A 16228-nucleotide genomic window follows, 5' to 3' on the forward strand; every position below is an offset into this window, starting at 1 on the left:
GGAGTGCCCTTTTGTTGACATCTCTTTATTATGGGATTGCACGAGGTTTCTGCCCTGCTATTGTTACTATTTATATTTGCACATACGGCGTGACAAGGCGGGATATATATATATATATATATATATATATATATATATGTGTGTGTGTGTGTGTGTGTGTGTGTGTGTGTGTGTGTGGGTTGCGCATGTGGCAAGACAAGGTGGGAACATTATTATTCACGTGTGGCGAGACAAGGCGGGCATTTACTTTACTATTGCACGCGTGGCGAGACAAGGTGGGCTGTGTCAGGGATTGATTTGTGATGATTTGTGATGGCCTGGGGGCATTCTTGTTGTTGATGTTTGTGTAGTAGTACACTTACCTGTGTGAGCTTTATCTTGTGAAAGTTATGAGAAAATATTCTATATATTGTCCGTTCTTTTTCCTTATGCTTATTTGCTGGTATAGACTATGTTAGGACACTTGCACAAGCCTACACGTAGTTGAGCACTCTTATCGAATAAGAGGTTTTCTTGATATTGTTGGGCATGGATGCTCACCCTTGTTTACTTGCCTTCTATGTGAGAATGACTCTATTGGCACGTGAGTCGTCAGTGCGGTTATGAGGTGTTATGAGGGCACATGATGCCAAGTGTTAGGGTTCATGTATTAAGACCCGTGAGTTGTGATTTGTCCGAGGTTCGGTACCTCGTGGAGTTTGATGACTAAAAACCTTATGTAAAAGCGGTTGTAGTTGCTGAGTTATTACTTGTCCTTGTTGTATTTGTGATTCCGGATTTAAGTTGTGTTCCGTTCACTTTTCTGTGTCATTTTTATGGTATCCCGCTGATACTTGTGGTTTCCTTTCTTATTGCAATTACTGTATTGTTAGTCATATTGCATAGTCTTTATGTAGATATCATATTTCTGTTGTTCCTATACTTATACTTGTTCAGTTTATTAGACCAGTGGATGTTTTCACTGTTCCTCGTCACTACTCCACCGAGGTTAGTCTTGATACTTACTGGGCACCGCTGTGGTGTGCTCATTCTACACTTCTGCATAGTTTTGTACAGATCCAGGTATTTGTTCATTAGTAGCTGTGTGGGTCGTTACTGTGGAGACTCAAGGTAGACCTGCTGCTGTGCTCGCAGGCTTCGAAGTCACCTTCAAGTTTTCGTTTTGCACTGTTTATTCTTATTTCTCGACAGTTGTATTTAGAAGTTTTCTAGCAAACACTCTGTAGAGCTTATGACTTGTACTACCGGTTTTGGGAATTGTAAATTTTAAGAGATTTCTATTTCAAATTGTTAGATGTTATTTAAATAATGTTGTTATTTCAATTAATGTTAGGCTTACCTAGTCACTAAGACTAGGTGCCATCACGATACCCAAACGGAGGGGAAATTGGGTCGTGACAGTACCCGAACTGAAGGATAACTCTTAGACCTCATTTGTCGGACCTGTCGGGATAGAATAGCTACTGGTTCCTCTTCATAAGTCAAATCTTTGTCCAATTGGACTGAACTGAAATCTAACACATGGGACGGATCACCATGATATTTCTGGAGCATAGACACATGGAACACCGGATGAACCGCTGATAAACTAGATGGTAATGCAAGCCAGTAGGCTACTTCGCCCACCCTTTCAAGTATTTCGAAGGGTCCTATATACCTAGGGCTCAACTTGCCCTTCTTTCCGAACCTCATTACACCTTTCATAGGTGAAACCCGGAGAAATACTCTTTCTCCAACCATGAATGCAATATCACGAACTTTACGGTCGGCATAACGCTTTTGCCTAGACTGAGCTATGGGAAGTCGATCCTGAATAACCTTGACCTTATCCAAGGCATCCTGTACCAAATCGGTACCCAACAACCGAGCCTCTCCTGGTTCAAACCAGCCAACTGGCGATTGGTATCGCCTTCCGTATAATGCCTCATATGGAGCTATCTGAATGCTCGACTGGTAGCTATTATTATAAGCAAACTCCGCAAGTGGTAAGAATTGATCCCAAGAGCCTCCAAAGTCTATAACACAAGCACGAAGCATATCTTCCAATATCTGAATGATGTGCTCTGACTGTCCGTCTGTCCGTGGATGAAATGATGTGCTCAACTCAACCCGCGTGTCTAACTCACGCTGTACAGCTCTCTAGGAGTGTGAGGTAAACTGCGTACCTCGATCTGAAATAATAGACATGGGCACACCGTGAAGGTGGACAATCTCATGAATGTAAATTTCATCTAACTGCTCTGAAGAATAGGTAACTGCAACTGGAATGAAATGTGCTGACGTGCTCAACCTGTCCACAATGACCCAAACTGCATTAAATTTTCTCTGAGTCCGTGGGAGCCCAACATCAAAATCCATAGTGATACGCTCCCACTTCCACTCGGGAATTTATAACTTTTGAAGCAAACCACCAGGTCTCTGATGCTCGTACTTGACTTGCTGACAATTTAGACACTGAGCTACATATGCAACTATATCCTTCTTCATTCTCCTCCACCAATAATGTTGCCGCAAATCTTGATACATTTTGGCGGCACCTGGATGAATAGAATACCTGGAACTATAGGCCTCTTCCAGAATTAATTCATGACGCCCACACATTAGGCACACAAATATGACCCTGCATTCGCAGAACTCCATCTTCCCCCACGGTAACTTGTTTGGCATCACCGTGCCGCACCGTGTCCTTAAGGACAAGTAAATGAGGATCATCATACTGTCACTTTCTGATGCGCTCATATAAAGAAAACCGAGCGACTGTGCAAGCTAGAACCCGACTGGGTTCTGAAATATCTAACCTCACGAACTGATTAGCCAAAGTCTGAACATCTGCAGCTAACGGCCTCTCACCAACCAAAATATACACAAGGCTGCCCATGCTCACAGCCTTTCTACTCAAATCATGGCCTTTTCAGGGTGATACAAAATATTGATATCATAGTCCTTCAACAGCTCCAACCATCTTCTCTACCTCAAATTCAGATCCTTTTGTTTGAACAGATATTGTAAGCTATGATGATCAGTAAATACCTCACACGAGACACCGTAAAGGTAATGCCTCCAAATCTTCAGCGCATGAACAATGGCTACTAATTCTAAGTCATGAACAGGATAATTCTTCTCGTGAACTTTCAATTGCCACGACGCTTATGCAATAACCCTGCCATCTTGCATTAATACTGCACCAAGCCCAATATGAGATGCATCACAATATACCGTATAAGATCCTGAACCTGTGGGTAATACCAACACTGACGTCGTAGTTAAAGCAGTCTTGAGCTTCTGAAAGCTCAACTCACACTCGTCTAACCATCTGAATGGGGCACCTTTCTAGGTCAGTCTGTTCAATGGGTTTGCTATAGATGAAAACCCTTCCACGAACCAACGAAAATAACCTGCCAAACCTAGGAAACTCCGGATCTCTGTAACTGAAGTAGGTCTAGGCCAATTCTGAATAGCCTCAATCTTCTTAAGATCCACCTTTATGCCTTCTCCGATACAACATGCCCCAAAAAGGCAACTGAGTTTAACCAAAACTCGCATTTTGAAAATTTAGCATATAACTAATTATTCTTCAATGTCTGAAGCACACTCCAAAGATCCCGCTCATGCTCCTCTCGATTGTTGGAGTAAATCAAGATATCATCAATGAATACAACCACAAAAGAATCCAAATAGGGCTTGAAAACTCGATTCATCAAATCCATAAATGTTGCTGGGGCATTTGTCAACCCAAAAGACATCACTAGGAATTTGTAATGCCCATACCGAGTTCGAAAAGTTATATTAGGGACATCAGATGCCCTAATCATCAACTGATTGTAACCAGACCTCAAGTCGATCTTGAAAACACCTTGGCACCCTGAAGCTGATCGAATAAGTCATCAATTCTTTGCAGTGGATATTTGTTCTTGATAGTATCCTTGTTCAACTGTCGATAATCTATACACATTCGCATTGAACCATCTTTCTTCTTCACAAATAATACTGGTGCATCCCAGGGAGATACACTGGGTCTAATGAATCCCTGATCAAGCAAGTCTTTTAACTGCTCCTTCAATTCTTTCAACTCTAGCGGGGCCATACGGTATGGTGAGATAGAAATGGGCCGAGTGCCCGGAGCTAAATCAATACAGAAGTCAATATCTCTGTCGGGTGGCATTCCCAGCAAATCTGCAGGAAATACTTTTGGAAATTCACGAACAACTGATACTGAGTCCATAGAAGGAACATCCGCACTGGGATCGTGAATATAAGCCAAAAAGGCTAGACACCCTTTCTCGACCATACGCCGAGCCTTCATATAAGAAATAACCCTGCTAAGAATGACCAAGAGTTCCTTTCCACTATAACCGAGGTAACCCCGGCATGGCTAGGGTCACCGTCTTGGCATGACAATCCAATATAGCATGATACGGTGACATCTAATCCATACGCAAGATGACATCAAAATCCACCATATTAAGAAGTAGAAGATCCACCTAGTCTCAAGACTACCAATAATGATCACACACGAACGATAGACATGATCTACTACAACAGAGTCTCCCACAGTGTAGATACACACACAGATGCACTTAGAGAATCATAAGGCACAACCAAATATGAAGCAAAGTAGGAGGACACATAGGAATAAATAGATCCTGGATCAAATAGAACTGAAGCATCTCTATGGAAAACTGGAATAATACCTGTGATCACGGCATCGGATGACTAGGCCTCAGGCCTAGTTGGAAAAGCATAAAATCGGGATTGGGCACCACCACTCTGAACTGCGTCTCTGGGATGGCCTTTAACTAGCTGGCCTCCACCTCTAACTGCCGAACCATCAGGCCTAGTTGGAAAAGCATAAAATCGGGGTTGGGCCCCACCACTCTGAACTGCGTCTCTGGGATGGCCTTTAACTAGCTAGCCTCCACCTCTAACGGCCTGACCTCCACCTCTGATGGCTTGACCTCCACCTCTAGCTGCCTGACCACTACCTCTATCTGGCTGAGCAGGCGGTGAAGCAACCGGTGCTGGTATGATGGCACGAGAATCCTACCGAGATCTGTTACTTGACAACCTAGGGCAATACCTCCTGATGTGGCCAATGTTGCCACACTCATAACATCCATCCAGATGCCGTGGCTGCTGAAGCTGAAGCTGACCCGAACGGTCCAGATAACCGTTGTAGTGACTCTGGAGTGGTGGCGCATTGATAGGAGCTGAATGTGCACTAAATGTTGGTTGCCCGGAGTAAGGTATAATAGGAATGTGACTCCATGAAGCACTAGGAGATGCCTGAAATGCTGAATAAAATGGTCTGGAAGGATGACCTCTACCAAAATTACCCCTGCCTCCAGACGAGGAACCACTGAAACCACCGAACTGACGAGGCCTCTTATCATACCTCTGCTCTCTCTCCTGTGTAAGAACCACCTCGATCCTCCTTGTGACATTAGCATCCGCCTGAAAGGAAATCTCACCTCCAGCCTCCTTAGCCATCTGAAGCCTGATAGGGTGAGTGAGCCCCTCAATAAACCTCCTCAGTCTCACTCCCTCAGTAGGTAGTAAAAGGAGAACATGATGGGCTAAATCCACAAAATGGGATTCATACTAAGTAACAGTCATACTGCCTTGTTGTAGACGCTCAAATTGCATGCGGTAATCCTCTCTCAATGTGATAGGGAAGAACTTCTCTAGAAATAGTCATGAAAACTGCTCCCAAGTCAATGCAGGTGATCCAACTGGTATGGCCAATGTATAATCTCTCCACCACCTCTTGGCGGAACCCGTCATCTAAAATACAGCAAAATCGACCCCATTGGTCTCAACTATACCCATGTTCCGCAGCACCTCATGGCAGCAGTCAAGATAATCATGTGGGTCCTCAGAAGGTGTACGACTGAAGTGAACTGGAAAGAGCTTGGTAAACTTATCCAGTCTTAATAAGGCCTTAAAAGACCTGGCAATCCTATCATCGGCCTGTGCCGCAACAACTGGCCGAACTACCCCAACCGGCGGGGCTGCTAGAGCCTGATTCTGGGGAGCCATCTGCTCCGGAGCAGGAGTAGTGGGAGTTTGTACTCCTCCCCTAGCCTGTGAGATGACTGGTGCCACTGGAAATGTACCATTCTAGGCCACGCCCTCCATAAGACTTACCAAATGGACTAGAGCATCCTGAAGCACTAGAGTAGCTATGAATCCTTCCGGGACCTGAACTGGTCCAACTGGTACAGTCTGAACTGGAACCTCCTCCTGAAGATCCACTTGAGGTTCTACAACAGGTGTGGCTTCTCAAGCTCTAGACTGAGCTCTACCTCTACCTCGGCCTCTAGCACGACCTCGGCCTCGACCTTTACCCATGGCCATAGTTTCCAACGGGGGCTCTGGTCCCTGTCCGTGGGTAGATGTATTATGTGTTCTCGCCATCTGCGAGAGAATAAGAATAGAATGGTTCAATTATCGATGATAGAATAAAATTGCACGACAGGATAAGAAAGAAGTGATATTGTTCCTAAACTTTATAGCCTCTCAAAGATAAGTGCATACGTCTCCGTACCGATCCTTCAGACTTTACTAAGTTTGCTCGTGACTCATGAGACCTACGTAACCTAGTGCTTTGATACCAACTATCATGACCTGAAATTCCCACCTTCGGGACCGTGATGGTGCCTAACATTTCACTTGCTAGGCAAGCTAACGTTAAAATATAATTAGCCATTTTAAACAAAATTTTAAATTAATTAATAACAAGAAAACAACTATGAAAATAAAGTCTGAAATAAAGTGAATATTCCATAATAATCGTGATATCTAAATACCATCCCAGAACTGGAGTCATAAGTGCACGAGCTTCGAGAATAATACAAATAAGGGTCTGAATAAAATAAAGTTGTCTGAAAGGAAACACACAGCTAAAATAAAATAGACATGGATTTTAGAACTGCAGACGTTGTGCAGTTATACCTCAAGTCTCTGGACCAACTCCGAAATCTACACAAGAAGTGCAGAGTGAAATATCAGGATAATTGACCCCATGCACTGGTAAGTGCCGAGCCTAACCTCGACGAAGTAGTGACGAGGCTAAGGCAGGTCACTTACATTAACCTGTATGCAATAATAGTAATAACAACAATAATAGAAATAAATCAGGTAACTCATTTTAACAGTTGAAGGCAACTCAGCAGGCATAACCAATTATTATTTCAATCAATTTCCATTGTGGTGTGCAACCCGATTCCACAATATATTCATATTCAATTATGTTGCGGCGTGCAACCTGATCCCACAATATATTCATATTCAACTCTGTTGCGGCGTGCAACCCGATCCCAATATATCTTTTCAATCAATTCTGTTGCAGCGTGCAACCTGCTCCTCCAATATATTTATTTCAATCAATTCTGTTGCGGCGTGCAACCCGCTCCTCCAATATATTCATTTCAATCAATTCTGTTGCGGCATACAACATGTTCCTCCAATATATTCACTTTCATTTACCAATTCTTGTAAAAGAAATTACTCCAATAAATGCAACAGTTAATATGAAATTATAAGACAACAAGCATACAATAATTATGATTTATTAGAAATAAGTGATGACAAGTAGCAATTAATTGTGAAAATTAAGGATGTAATAGGCATTTTAATAATTAGTATGCTAAACGTCAAGTGGCAATTAAGTCACATAAATCAAATAAGCATGTAGCAATTATAGCATGGATTCAAGGCATGATATTGAGCAAAGAACACAAGAAAAACAATTAATATAATAATTAATTCATGATTTAAAATGATTTATGATTTTATTTTCAAGTAATTATGCAGACATTAATTTGACGACGTATAGACACTCGTCACCTCGCCTATATGTCAAATTAATTCTTATGTCAAATGGACCTTCAAATCTTAAATTTTCGCTTTTTGGAAAGTTTTACAAAAAATCCAATTTCTCCCATCTAAATCCGAAATAAATTATGAATATAGACTTAGATTATGAAATATAATCACTATATGATAAAGAACACTTACCCAATTCGAAATCGTGAAAAACTCCTTTGAAATCGCCCCTAAACCGAGTTCTAATTGAGGGTTTGTGAAAAATGGTAAAAATCCTGTTTTAGTTCTGTTTTAAGGTCTGGGCGTCACGCCTTCTTCGCGTTCGCGAAGAGCCTATATTCGCGATGAGCAGCAGCCCGAGTGGCTTTCACGTTCGCGAGTCCTCCTTCATGTTCGCGAAGGCTTCTCCCCCCTGGCCTTCGTGTTCGCGTAGAATAAACAACAATTCCCCCTCCCCAGATCACAAGCCTACGCGTTCGCGGGAAGCTGGACGCGTTCGCGAAGGGTAAGGCCCCTCATTGCTTCGCGTTCGCGACCCAGCTATCATGTTCTTGATGAATAAAATTCCCCTGTCCCAAATTCCTCTTCGCATTCGCGATGAAGGCGTCGCGTTTGCGAAGCATATGACACCAGAAACCAACAGAAGTCCCAAAAACCAGATGTTTCACAGAATTAAGGTGTGTAGGCTATCCGAAACTTACCCGAGCCCTCGGGGACCCAAACCAAATATGCACACAAGTCCAAAAACCTCATACGAACTCGTTCGCGCGAACAAAATACAAAAATAATGCCTAGAACTACGAATCAGACACCAAATCAAATAAAATTTTCAATAAAACTCTAAAACTTTTATTTTCACAACCGAACGTCTGAATCATGTCGAATCAACTCCGTTTCTTACCAAATTCGACAGACAAGTCATAAATGACATAACGGATCTATAAAAATTTTCAGAACTCGAATCCGACCCCGATATCAATAAAAGTCAATTTGTGGTCAAATTTTAAAATCTTTAAGCCTTTAGGCTTCTAGTTTTCGTCAGCTGGCGATAATTCAAGTTAGGGACCTACAAATTAAATTTTGGGTATACGCCCAAGTCCTAAATTATGATACGACCTACTGGAACTATCAAAATACTAATCCGAGTCCGTTTGCTCAAAATATTGACCAAAGTCAACTCAGTTGAGTTTTAAGGCTCTATTTCACATTTTAATCAATTTTTCATATAAAAACTTTCTAAAAAATTATACGGACTGCGCACACAAGTCGAAAAATAATGAATAGTGCTTTTCGATGTCTTAGAACACATAATTAATTATTAAATTTAAAGATAACCTTTTGGGTCATCACATTGAGATCACGAACACTAGCATTTCGATGAGCCACAATGAGCTGGTTATGAGAGTTCCTTGTGAGAAACCTATCCACTACCAAATCCACTCTAGGGTGGCCAAATGAGTAAACTTTCTTGCCTGGGGAAAATACCACAAGGGCGACTTCAGCACCACATAGTGTACAAAGGTCACTAGCCTTCTTGAAGAGACCAGCACGACGCTTAGAGAAAGTCACTTGCAAATTACTCTCGTTCTGCATCTTCACCATATCAACCTTTTGGCGACCCTTACTCCTTTTTGCCATGGCTAATTAAACACTCGAGATTTGAGAAACAAAGAAATTGGTGATTTTGAGTCTCAACACCAAGAGCTTTATGTAAGAAACTGTTATTTTTCATTCTCATTGTAATTGTTTTAGGTAAATGAATTCAAATAACTTGGGAGTCTAGAAACTTATGTTGTTTCTTTTTTTGAAGGATTTGAACCAAACCCATTTTGCCTCCATTCTTTGTTTCTTTTTCTCGCTAGCGCCAGTTTTTAATGATCATAATTAGACAATAAATATTTTCTTAGTTTGAGTATTGCAGTTGGCCACCATTTTATTTGAGAACAAGTTGAAAAATAATATTAAAAAGAAAATACTAAATGATCTGTATAACCTTTTGTTTTGAAAAGATGTTGTTTAACTAGGCTATTCTATTGTTTGAGGAAAATGAAATCAAATAACTTGGGCGTGCAAAAATTTATGTTCTTTCTTTTTAAAAGGACTTGAACCAAACCCATTTGGCCTTCATTCATTGTTTCTGTCTCGACAGCACTAGTCCTTAATGATCATAATTAGACAATACATATTTTTTCTTAATTAGAATTATGTTATTGGATTGCACTTGGCCACCATTTTATTTGAGTAACAAGTTAAAAAATAGTTTTAAAAAAGAAAATATTAAATAATCAATATAACCTTTTATTTTGCTAATATGTTATTTACGTAATTGTTGAGATATTTGATGTGTCAGAGCAAGTGTAAGAGGGCGTTTATAAAAGTTATAATTTATTCCAAGTTAAAGTTTAGGTGTTTTTAATTACTAAATTCTTTCACTTGTCATGAGTATTAGGATTAGGTTTTATAAGGGGAGTCGTAGAAATATATAACATTTTCCGGAGTATCTAAAGCATCAACCGTGAGGAGTTTATTTTGTAAAAATTTTCAAATTACTCAACAATTACTTTAAGATTTTAAATCGAAATGCTCAAATATTTTCATACTTTAATATGAGTAAGAGAATAGATACTTTCACACTATCTAAGGCTTATGATGATGTAAGGTCATTTTCTAAACAAGACTAACAAGAAAATATCCATAGAACTAGACCAGACTTCGAATGTACAGAAAATTAAAGCATCATAGGAAATATTTGTTTACCTTCATTTTACATATGAACTTATTAAAACTTAGACGATAAAAGTGCTATGTATTTTCATCACTTCCGTATAAAGAATGATGGTAATATGTATTTTATGGATATTTTCTTGAGTAGTCTTGCTTAGCTAAACCTTCCGTCATAAGCCTTAAATAATATGAAAATATTTATTCGCTTACTCGTATTGAAGTATGAAAATATTTGAGCATTTCGATTGAAATATTAAGGTAATTAGTGAGTAATTTTGAACTTTTACAAAATAAACTCCTCATGAGATGCTTTACAAAATAAGCTCCTCATGAGATGCTTTAGGCACTCCATAGAGAAATATTATATATCTCTACCGGCTTTACTCGTAAAACCTAATCCTAATACTCACGACAAGTGAACGAATTTTGTAATCCAAACCATAGGTGTAACGACCCAATTTCACATATAGGTCGTGATGGCACCAAACATCACAGTTAGGCAAGCCAACTAGTGATTTAAACATATATTCATTTTTTTAAAAATTATTCGAGTAACTAAACTCTTTTTACTTGCAAGAATTAAGAACAATATGAAAGATCTGATAAATTAAAACCAAGAAAATAATTAAATCCAAAATTCTACTAGCTAGTGTATGTGCCAAGACCTGGTGTCACAAGTGTATGAGCATCTAGTAGATTATACAAAAATTCTAAATATTGTCTGAAATAAAATAGACAGAATATAAAATACAAGAAGAGGCATTAGTTGCTGCAGAACGGTTCAGAAAGTCAGCTCACAACTAAGCCTCGGGATAACGTGGGTACGCGTCGGTGGGTCCACTTATAGCACCTGTCTCAGGTCCTGCACAAAAAGTGCAGCAAGCGTAGCATGAGTACGTAAACATCGTTTACCCATTAAGTATCAAGCCTAATCTCGAAGAAGTAGTGACGAGAGGTCGACTTTGACAGTCACTATGGGTCAATAATATTAAAAATAAAAATATTTAATTAAACATGATTTACATGAACAACAATAATTTCCTTAACAAACAGAATCAAATAAATTCTCAAATTTCAATAATTTTCAATTTATCAATTAGCTTCACAAGCTGCAATAAAATGTCAAGATATCATGTAATTATTATTAATAGGCATGATTTCTGCCGAGGTCGTTCGGCCCTATCCAGAGTATCGTGTACACTGTCGAGGGACGTGCGACACGGTCCATAGATGCTTCTATACTGTCGAGGCGTTTCGCTCGCTCCACAAGAAAGGAGGACATTTTCTTATGAACCTCCGGAATGAGAAGTCATTATTATAAGGCTAACACATAAGGATGTACAATTTCTATTAACAGTTAAATAATTTGTACAAAAATTCAATTATTCGAAATTCAGTCTTTTACTATTTCTTCTAACAATTCACAATATAATTCCAATAATTTAATTAAATAAAAGATGTAATTATCACAAGTAATTCATGATTTTGAGTCCTAAACTACCTGGTCATAGCATAATTAGTAGTTACGCCCGGACTCTCGTCACCACATGTGTACGTAGCCTCCACAGTTAGTAACAACTATTACTTTAAATCACCTATGGGGTAAATTCCCTCTTACAAGGTTAGATAAGAGACTTACCTCGTCTCAAAGTCCACTTCCCGATCACAATGTCACGTTAAAATCTCAATTCGATGCCGAAAAATCCAAAATTATCCAAATGTTATACAAAATAATTAATACATGCTCAATAATTCAAAATTAGACTATTAATTAATTGCCCGACCCAAAATGGTAAAATTCCTAAATTTCACCCCGGGCCTACGTGCCCGGATTCCAGAAATTTTTGGAGGAAATCATTACCTATAATCCCAAGAACTCAAATATACAATTTCCATCCAATTCCATAATAACCATTTTCGTGGCTAAAATCTCATTTTTATAAAAATCTAGGTTTTTCATCTAAACCCTTGATTTTCAAAATTTACAGGTTATAATCTATCCATAATCTATGTATTTAACTCAAAGTGTGTAGAATTAACTTACCTTCAAGTTACTAGTTGAAATCCCCTCTCAAAAAACTCCAAAATCGCCCAAGAATGGAGAGAAATGGGCAAAAATGGCTATTTTTCCCGTTCTTTAAGCGTTCTACCCAACAAGCCTTTCACTTCTGCAGCTCCGCATCTGCGGAAATACCCTCGCAGATGCAGTTTTCCCCCTTAGCCGGCTCGCCCGCTTTTGCGGTCAGCGGCTCGCACCTGCGAGACCGCTTTTGTGGTCAAACGTCGCACCTGCGCCTTATTCCGCACCTGTGCTTCTTCCTTTCGTACTTGCACCTTTATAGGTGCAGTTCCTTTCTCGCATCTGCATTGGCCAACGACCCCTCCTCGTCTTCGCACCTGTGACTCGTGGCTCGCACCTGCGACTGCCCTTGCGCAGGTGCGATCGTACCAGAAGCAGAAAGCTTCAGCTTTTCTCCCAAGTCCAAAATTGGTCTGAACCTCATCTGGTTAACGCTTGAGGCCCCTGGGCCCCCGCCCGAACATACCAACAAGTTTGAAATCATAAAACGGATTCGCTCGAACCCTCGGAACGTGTAAAACAACATCAAAACTAAGAATCATACCCCAAACCAAATTGATTCAACTTAGAAATTTCAAATTCTTCAAACTTACTCCGAACGCGCCGAAACATACTTAAACTACTCGGAATGACACTAAATTTTGCGTGCAAGTCTTAAATCGCCATATTGAGCTATTTCCAGGCTTGAAATTTCAAAAGGACCTCATTTACTCCAAACCTACTCCAAACCAAATTTTAAGAACCTTAAACCATTAAATAGTTCATTTTCACTATTAAGCGCTGAAACGCTCCCGGGTCGTCCGAAACCCGATTCGAACATACGCCCAAGTCCAAAATCATCATACGAACCTATTGCAACCATCAAATCCCGATTCTGGGGTTATTTTCTAAAAATATTGACTGAAGTCAAACTTGGCTTTTTAAAACCAAATTAAGGAACTAAGTGTTCCGATTTCAACCCGAACACTTTCAAATCCCGAATCAACCATCCCCGCAAGTTATCAATTAGTAAAAGCACATACTGAAAGTTTTATTTAGGGGAATGGGGTTCTAAAAGTCAAAACGACCGGTTGGGTCGTTACAATAGGTTATGTAATCCTTGGATTAACTTGTAACCTTTATATACTCGTAAATATTTTGATATTTGTTGTGACATATTGTACATGTCTAAAATGAGGGAGCAAATTATGTCAAAAAGCATAGTATCCAACTCATCAAACTGATCATTTTAGGGAAAGTTGTTGACAAATGCAAAACTCGTGTTATTAAAATAAAAGCTTATATTGATCATTTAACATCTTCTTTTTTAATTCTAAGATTAAATTCCTAGGATTGTACATAACTCAAAATCTCTACAACTTAGGAGCAAACATCTTGGTTTTAGAGCGTCCAGTCCTTAACTAATAGGCTCTAGAGCAACTCTTTTAGACGAGGTGGAACGATTTCACAAATGCGAAATCATCAGATTGTAAGTAAATAAACTTATCTTTATACGTAATTCAGAAACAAAAACCTCATTTTGATTGTGTTCCCTATGAAATTTCCACAAAAAGTGATTTTTGTTTTACTCTATTTTGTTATACCTCTTTCCAACTTGCATTTCTAGCAGTGATTTTAAAGAGGCTGGTTGAGATACATAATAACAAGCAGAATAGAAGAAAATAATGTAAAATGTTTCACCTGAAAGTGACTGCCTTATTAATGGATGACAGCAGAAAGCATACTCATCAGTAAAGAAAAAAAAAGAATTGACAAGAGCAGATAGCTGCATAGCCAATAATCAAGTAAAACAAAAAAGATCAAAATTTTATTTTGATACTCAGGCAAGACAGCAGTATAAGTAACAAATATTCCAAGGTCAAATAATTATCTACATTATTGAAAAGACTCGCTTTCCTTTATCAATATGTCCACAAAGCAGATATTCAGAAAATCAGAGTAATATCTTTACTCTCAGCAACGGAAAACTGTAACCTAACGATTTTGTTGCTACAATGTAATATTTCAAATAAAAACTATGTGTGGAACGATGGCAGATCAACACTCTTTGCACTATGTATACTTAAGAAATTTCATGGGAGAAAAGCACCAACTTTGTTCCAATTCAGGTTTGAGGTTCCACTTTAGAATTGATAGCCGTAGCTGCCTAAGCAAGATTATAGCTCTGTGGCCTATGGCATCCTAGCATTGTCTTTGGCAGTGTTTTAAAAAGTATTTTCTGGGCGAGCCCGAGGCGAAGCTGTTAGGCCTCGTGAAAGTTTTTTTTCTAAAAACCCGTATTCCGTGATGCTGAAGTAGGCGTAGAGGTTAATAGTAGTAGAAATTCTTCGCGGCAAGCTTACAAGCCGTAGTTCGGACTTTTTGGATTGAACAGTGCGCTTGGGAGTTCAAGAAAATATTGGGCAGAAGTAGGCATTTCTACGGCCTATTCTGCGACCGCAGAATGGTCGCAGAGTGAGATAGTTTTCTGGGTCATTTTCGCGGTCCATTACGCGACCGCATAACCATTTTGCGGGCCGCACTCTTGTCGCACAATCAGTCTTGAAGTTTTGTGGAGGGAGGTACTGCGGTGCATTATGCGACCGTAGAATAGGTCTGCGGGCCGCATAGTGACCGCAGACCCGGTCAGTTCCTTTCCAGTTTTGGCACCTAATTTATGCGGCCAATATGCGGACCGCATATCCTGTGCCGGGGCTTCATTTTTTGATTTTTATAACCTGACCCTACTTCGATATATTTACGTAAAGGACCATATTTTGAGCAAAATTTGATACTTTTAGAGTGAGAAAGAGTGCTTAGTGTGGGGGAGCAACCTTCAACCTACTATCCATCAATTCTTGCTCAATCATTGAGGATTAACAAAGAAAGTCTTCATTCTAAAGGTAAGAATCTATGTCCTAGCTCTCAATTTCGAAAATTTACAAAATGGGATAATTAGAAAGGTAATTTTTGGGTGTGGGAGTTGTTATCTTGCATGCATGTATTATCAAATAATGTAGGAAGGTTGTGAGCTAAAAATGGTAGAGAATGAGTTGAGAAATGATGGAATCTTTCACAAAAAGGCCTTAAAAACCTTAATGCACACCTAGTGCTTGTTAATATACTCAAATGAGCTAGAATCATGACCATCTTCCTAATTTTTATCCAACTGGTAATATTTTTAAAATAGATCAAAGTGCTAAGAGTTTCGGAACGTTTTAGAGTTTAAAGGAAGCTTAATTGAGGTATGTTAGCTAAACCCCCTTCTTCTTAGAATTGAATCCCACGGTGTTCATGTAATTGGAGTAAGTCCTTAATCATTATTGAATTGGCTAGTCCTAAATGTGGTTGTGTTGAAGGATGTATGTTCAATATTTATTCTAAATGCCTCATCATGTCATCTTGCTATTTGAGAATGTGTTTAAAAATGTGGAATATGTGTTAGAAATATTAAGACTTCATGTCAAGATCGAAATAAAGGTTATTATGCCAAATTGTATGGAAAGCCTCTATGTGCCAAAGATTTCCCAAATTGCTCATATGAGAATTTAATGTCTTGGATGGGAAGCCCTATTGTTGTTGATAATGATAATGATATTTGAATGTGGAAAAGGGAACTGG

At 39.3% G+C, this 16228-nt stretch overlaps 1 protein-coding gene across 1 annotated transcript; it reads right to left on the reverse strand.

The window, feature by feature from the left end:
• Positions 1-9135: 9135 nt before the first annotated feature.
• Positions 9136-9462, reverse strand: LOC104118009 (agamous-like MADS-box protein AGL62). The gene has a single exon (XM_009629171.2). It carries the CDS (start codon positions 9460-9462, stop codon positions 9136-9138), a length of 327 nt encoding a protein of 108 aa, XP_009627466.2.
• Positions 9463-16228: the final 6766 nt, after the last annotated feature.

Source organism: Nicotiana tomentosiformis, chromosome 1 (assembly GCF_000390325.3).
Source record: "Nicotiana tomentosiformis chromosome 1, ASM39032v3, whole genome shotgun sequence".
In the NCBI taxonomy this organism is placed as follows: Eukaryota; Viridiplantae; Streptophyta; class Magnoliopsida; order Solanales; family Solanaceae; genus Nicotiana; species Nicotiana tomentosiformis.

Coding starts and splice junctions, on each gene's coding strand:
- LOC104118009 (XM_009629171.2), bottom strand. CDS start 9,462: ATGGCAAAAAGGAGTAAGGGTCGCCAAAAGGTTGATATGGTGAAGATG.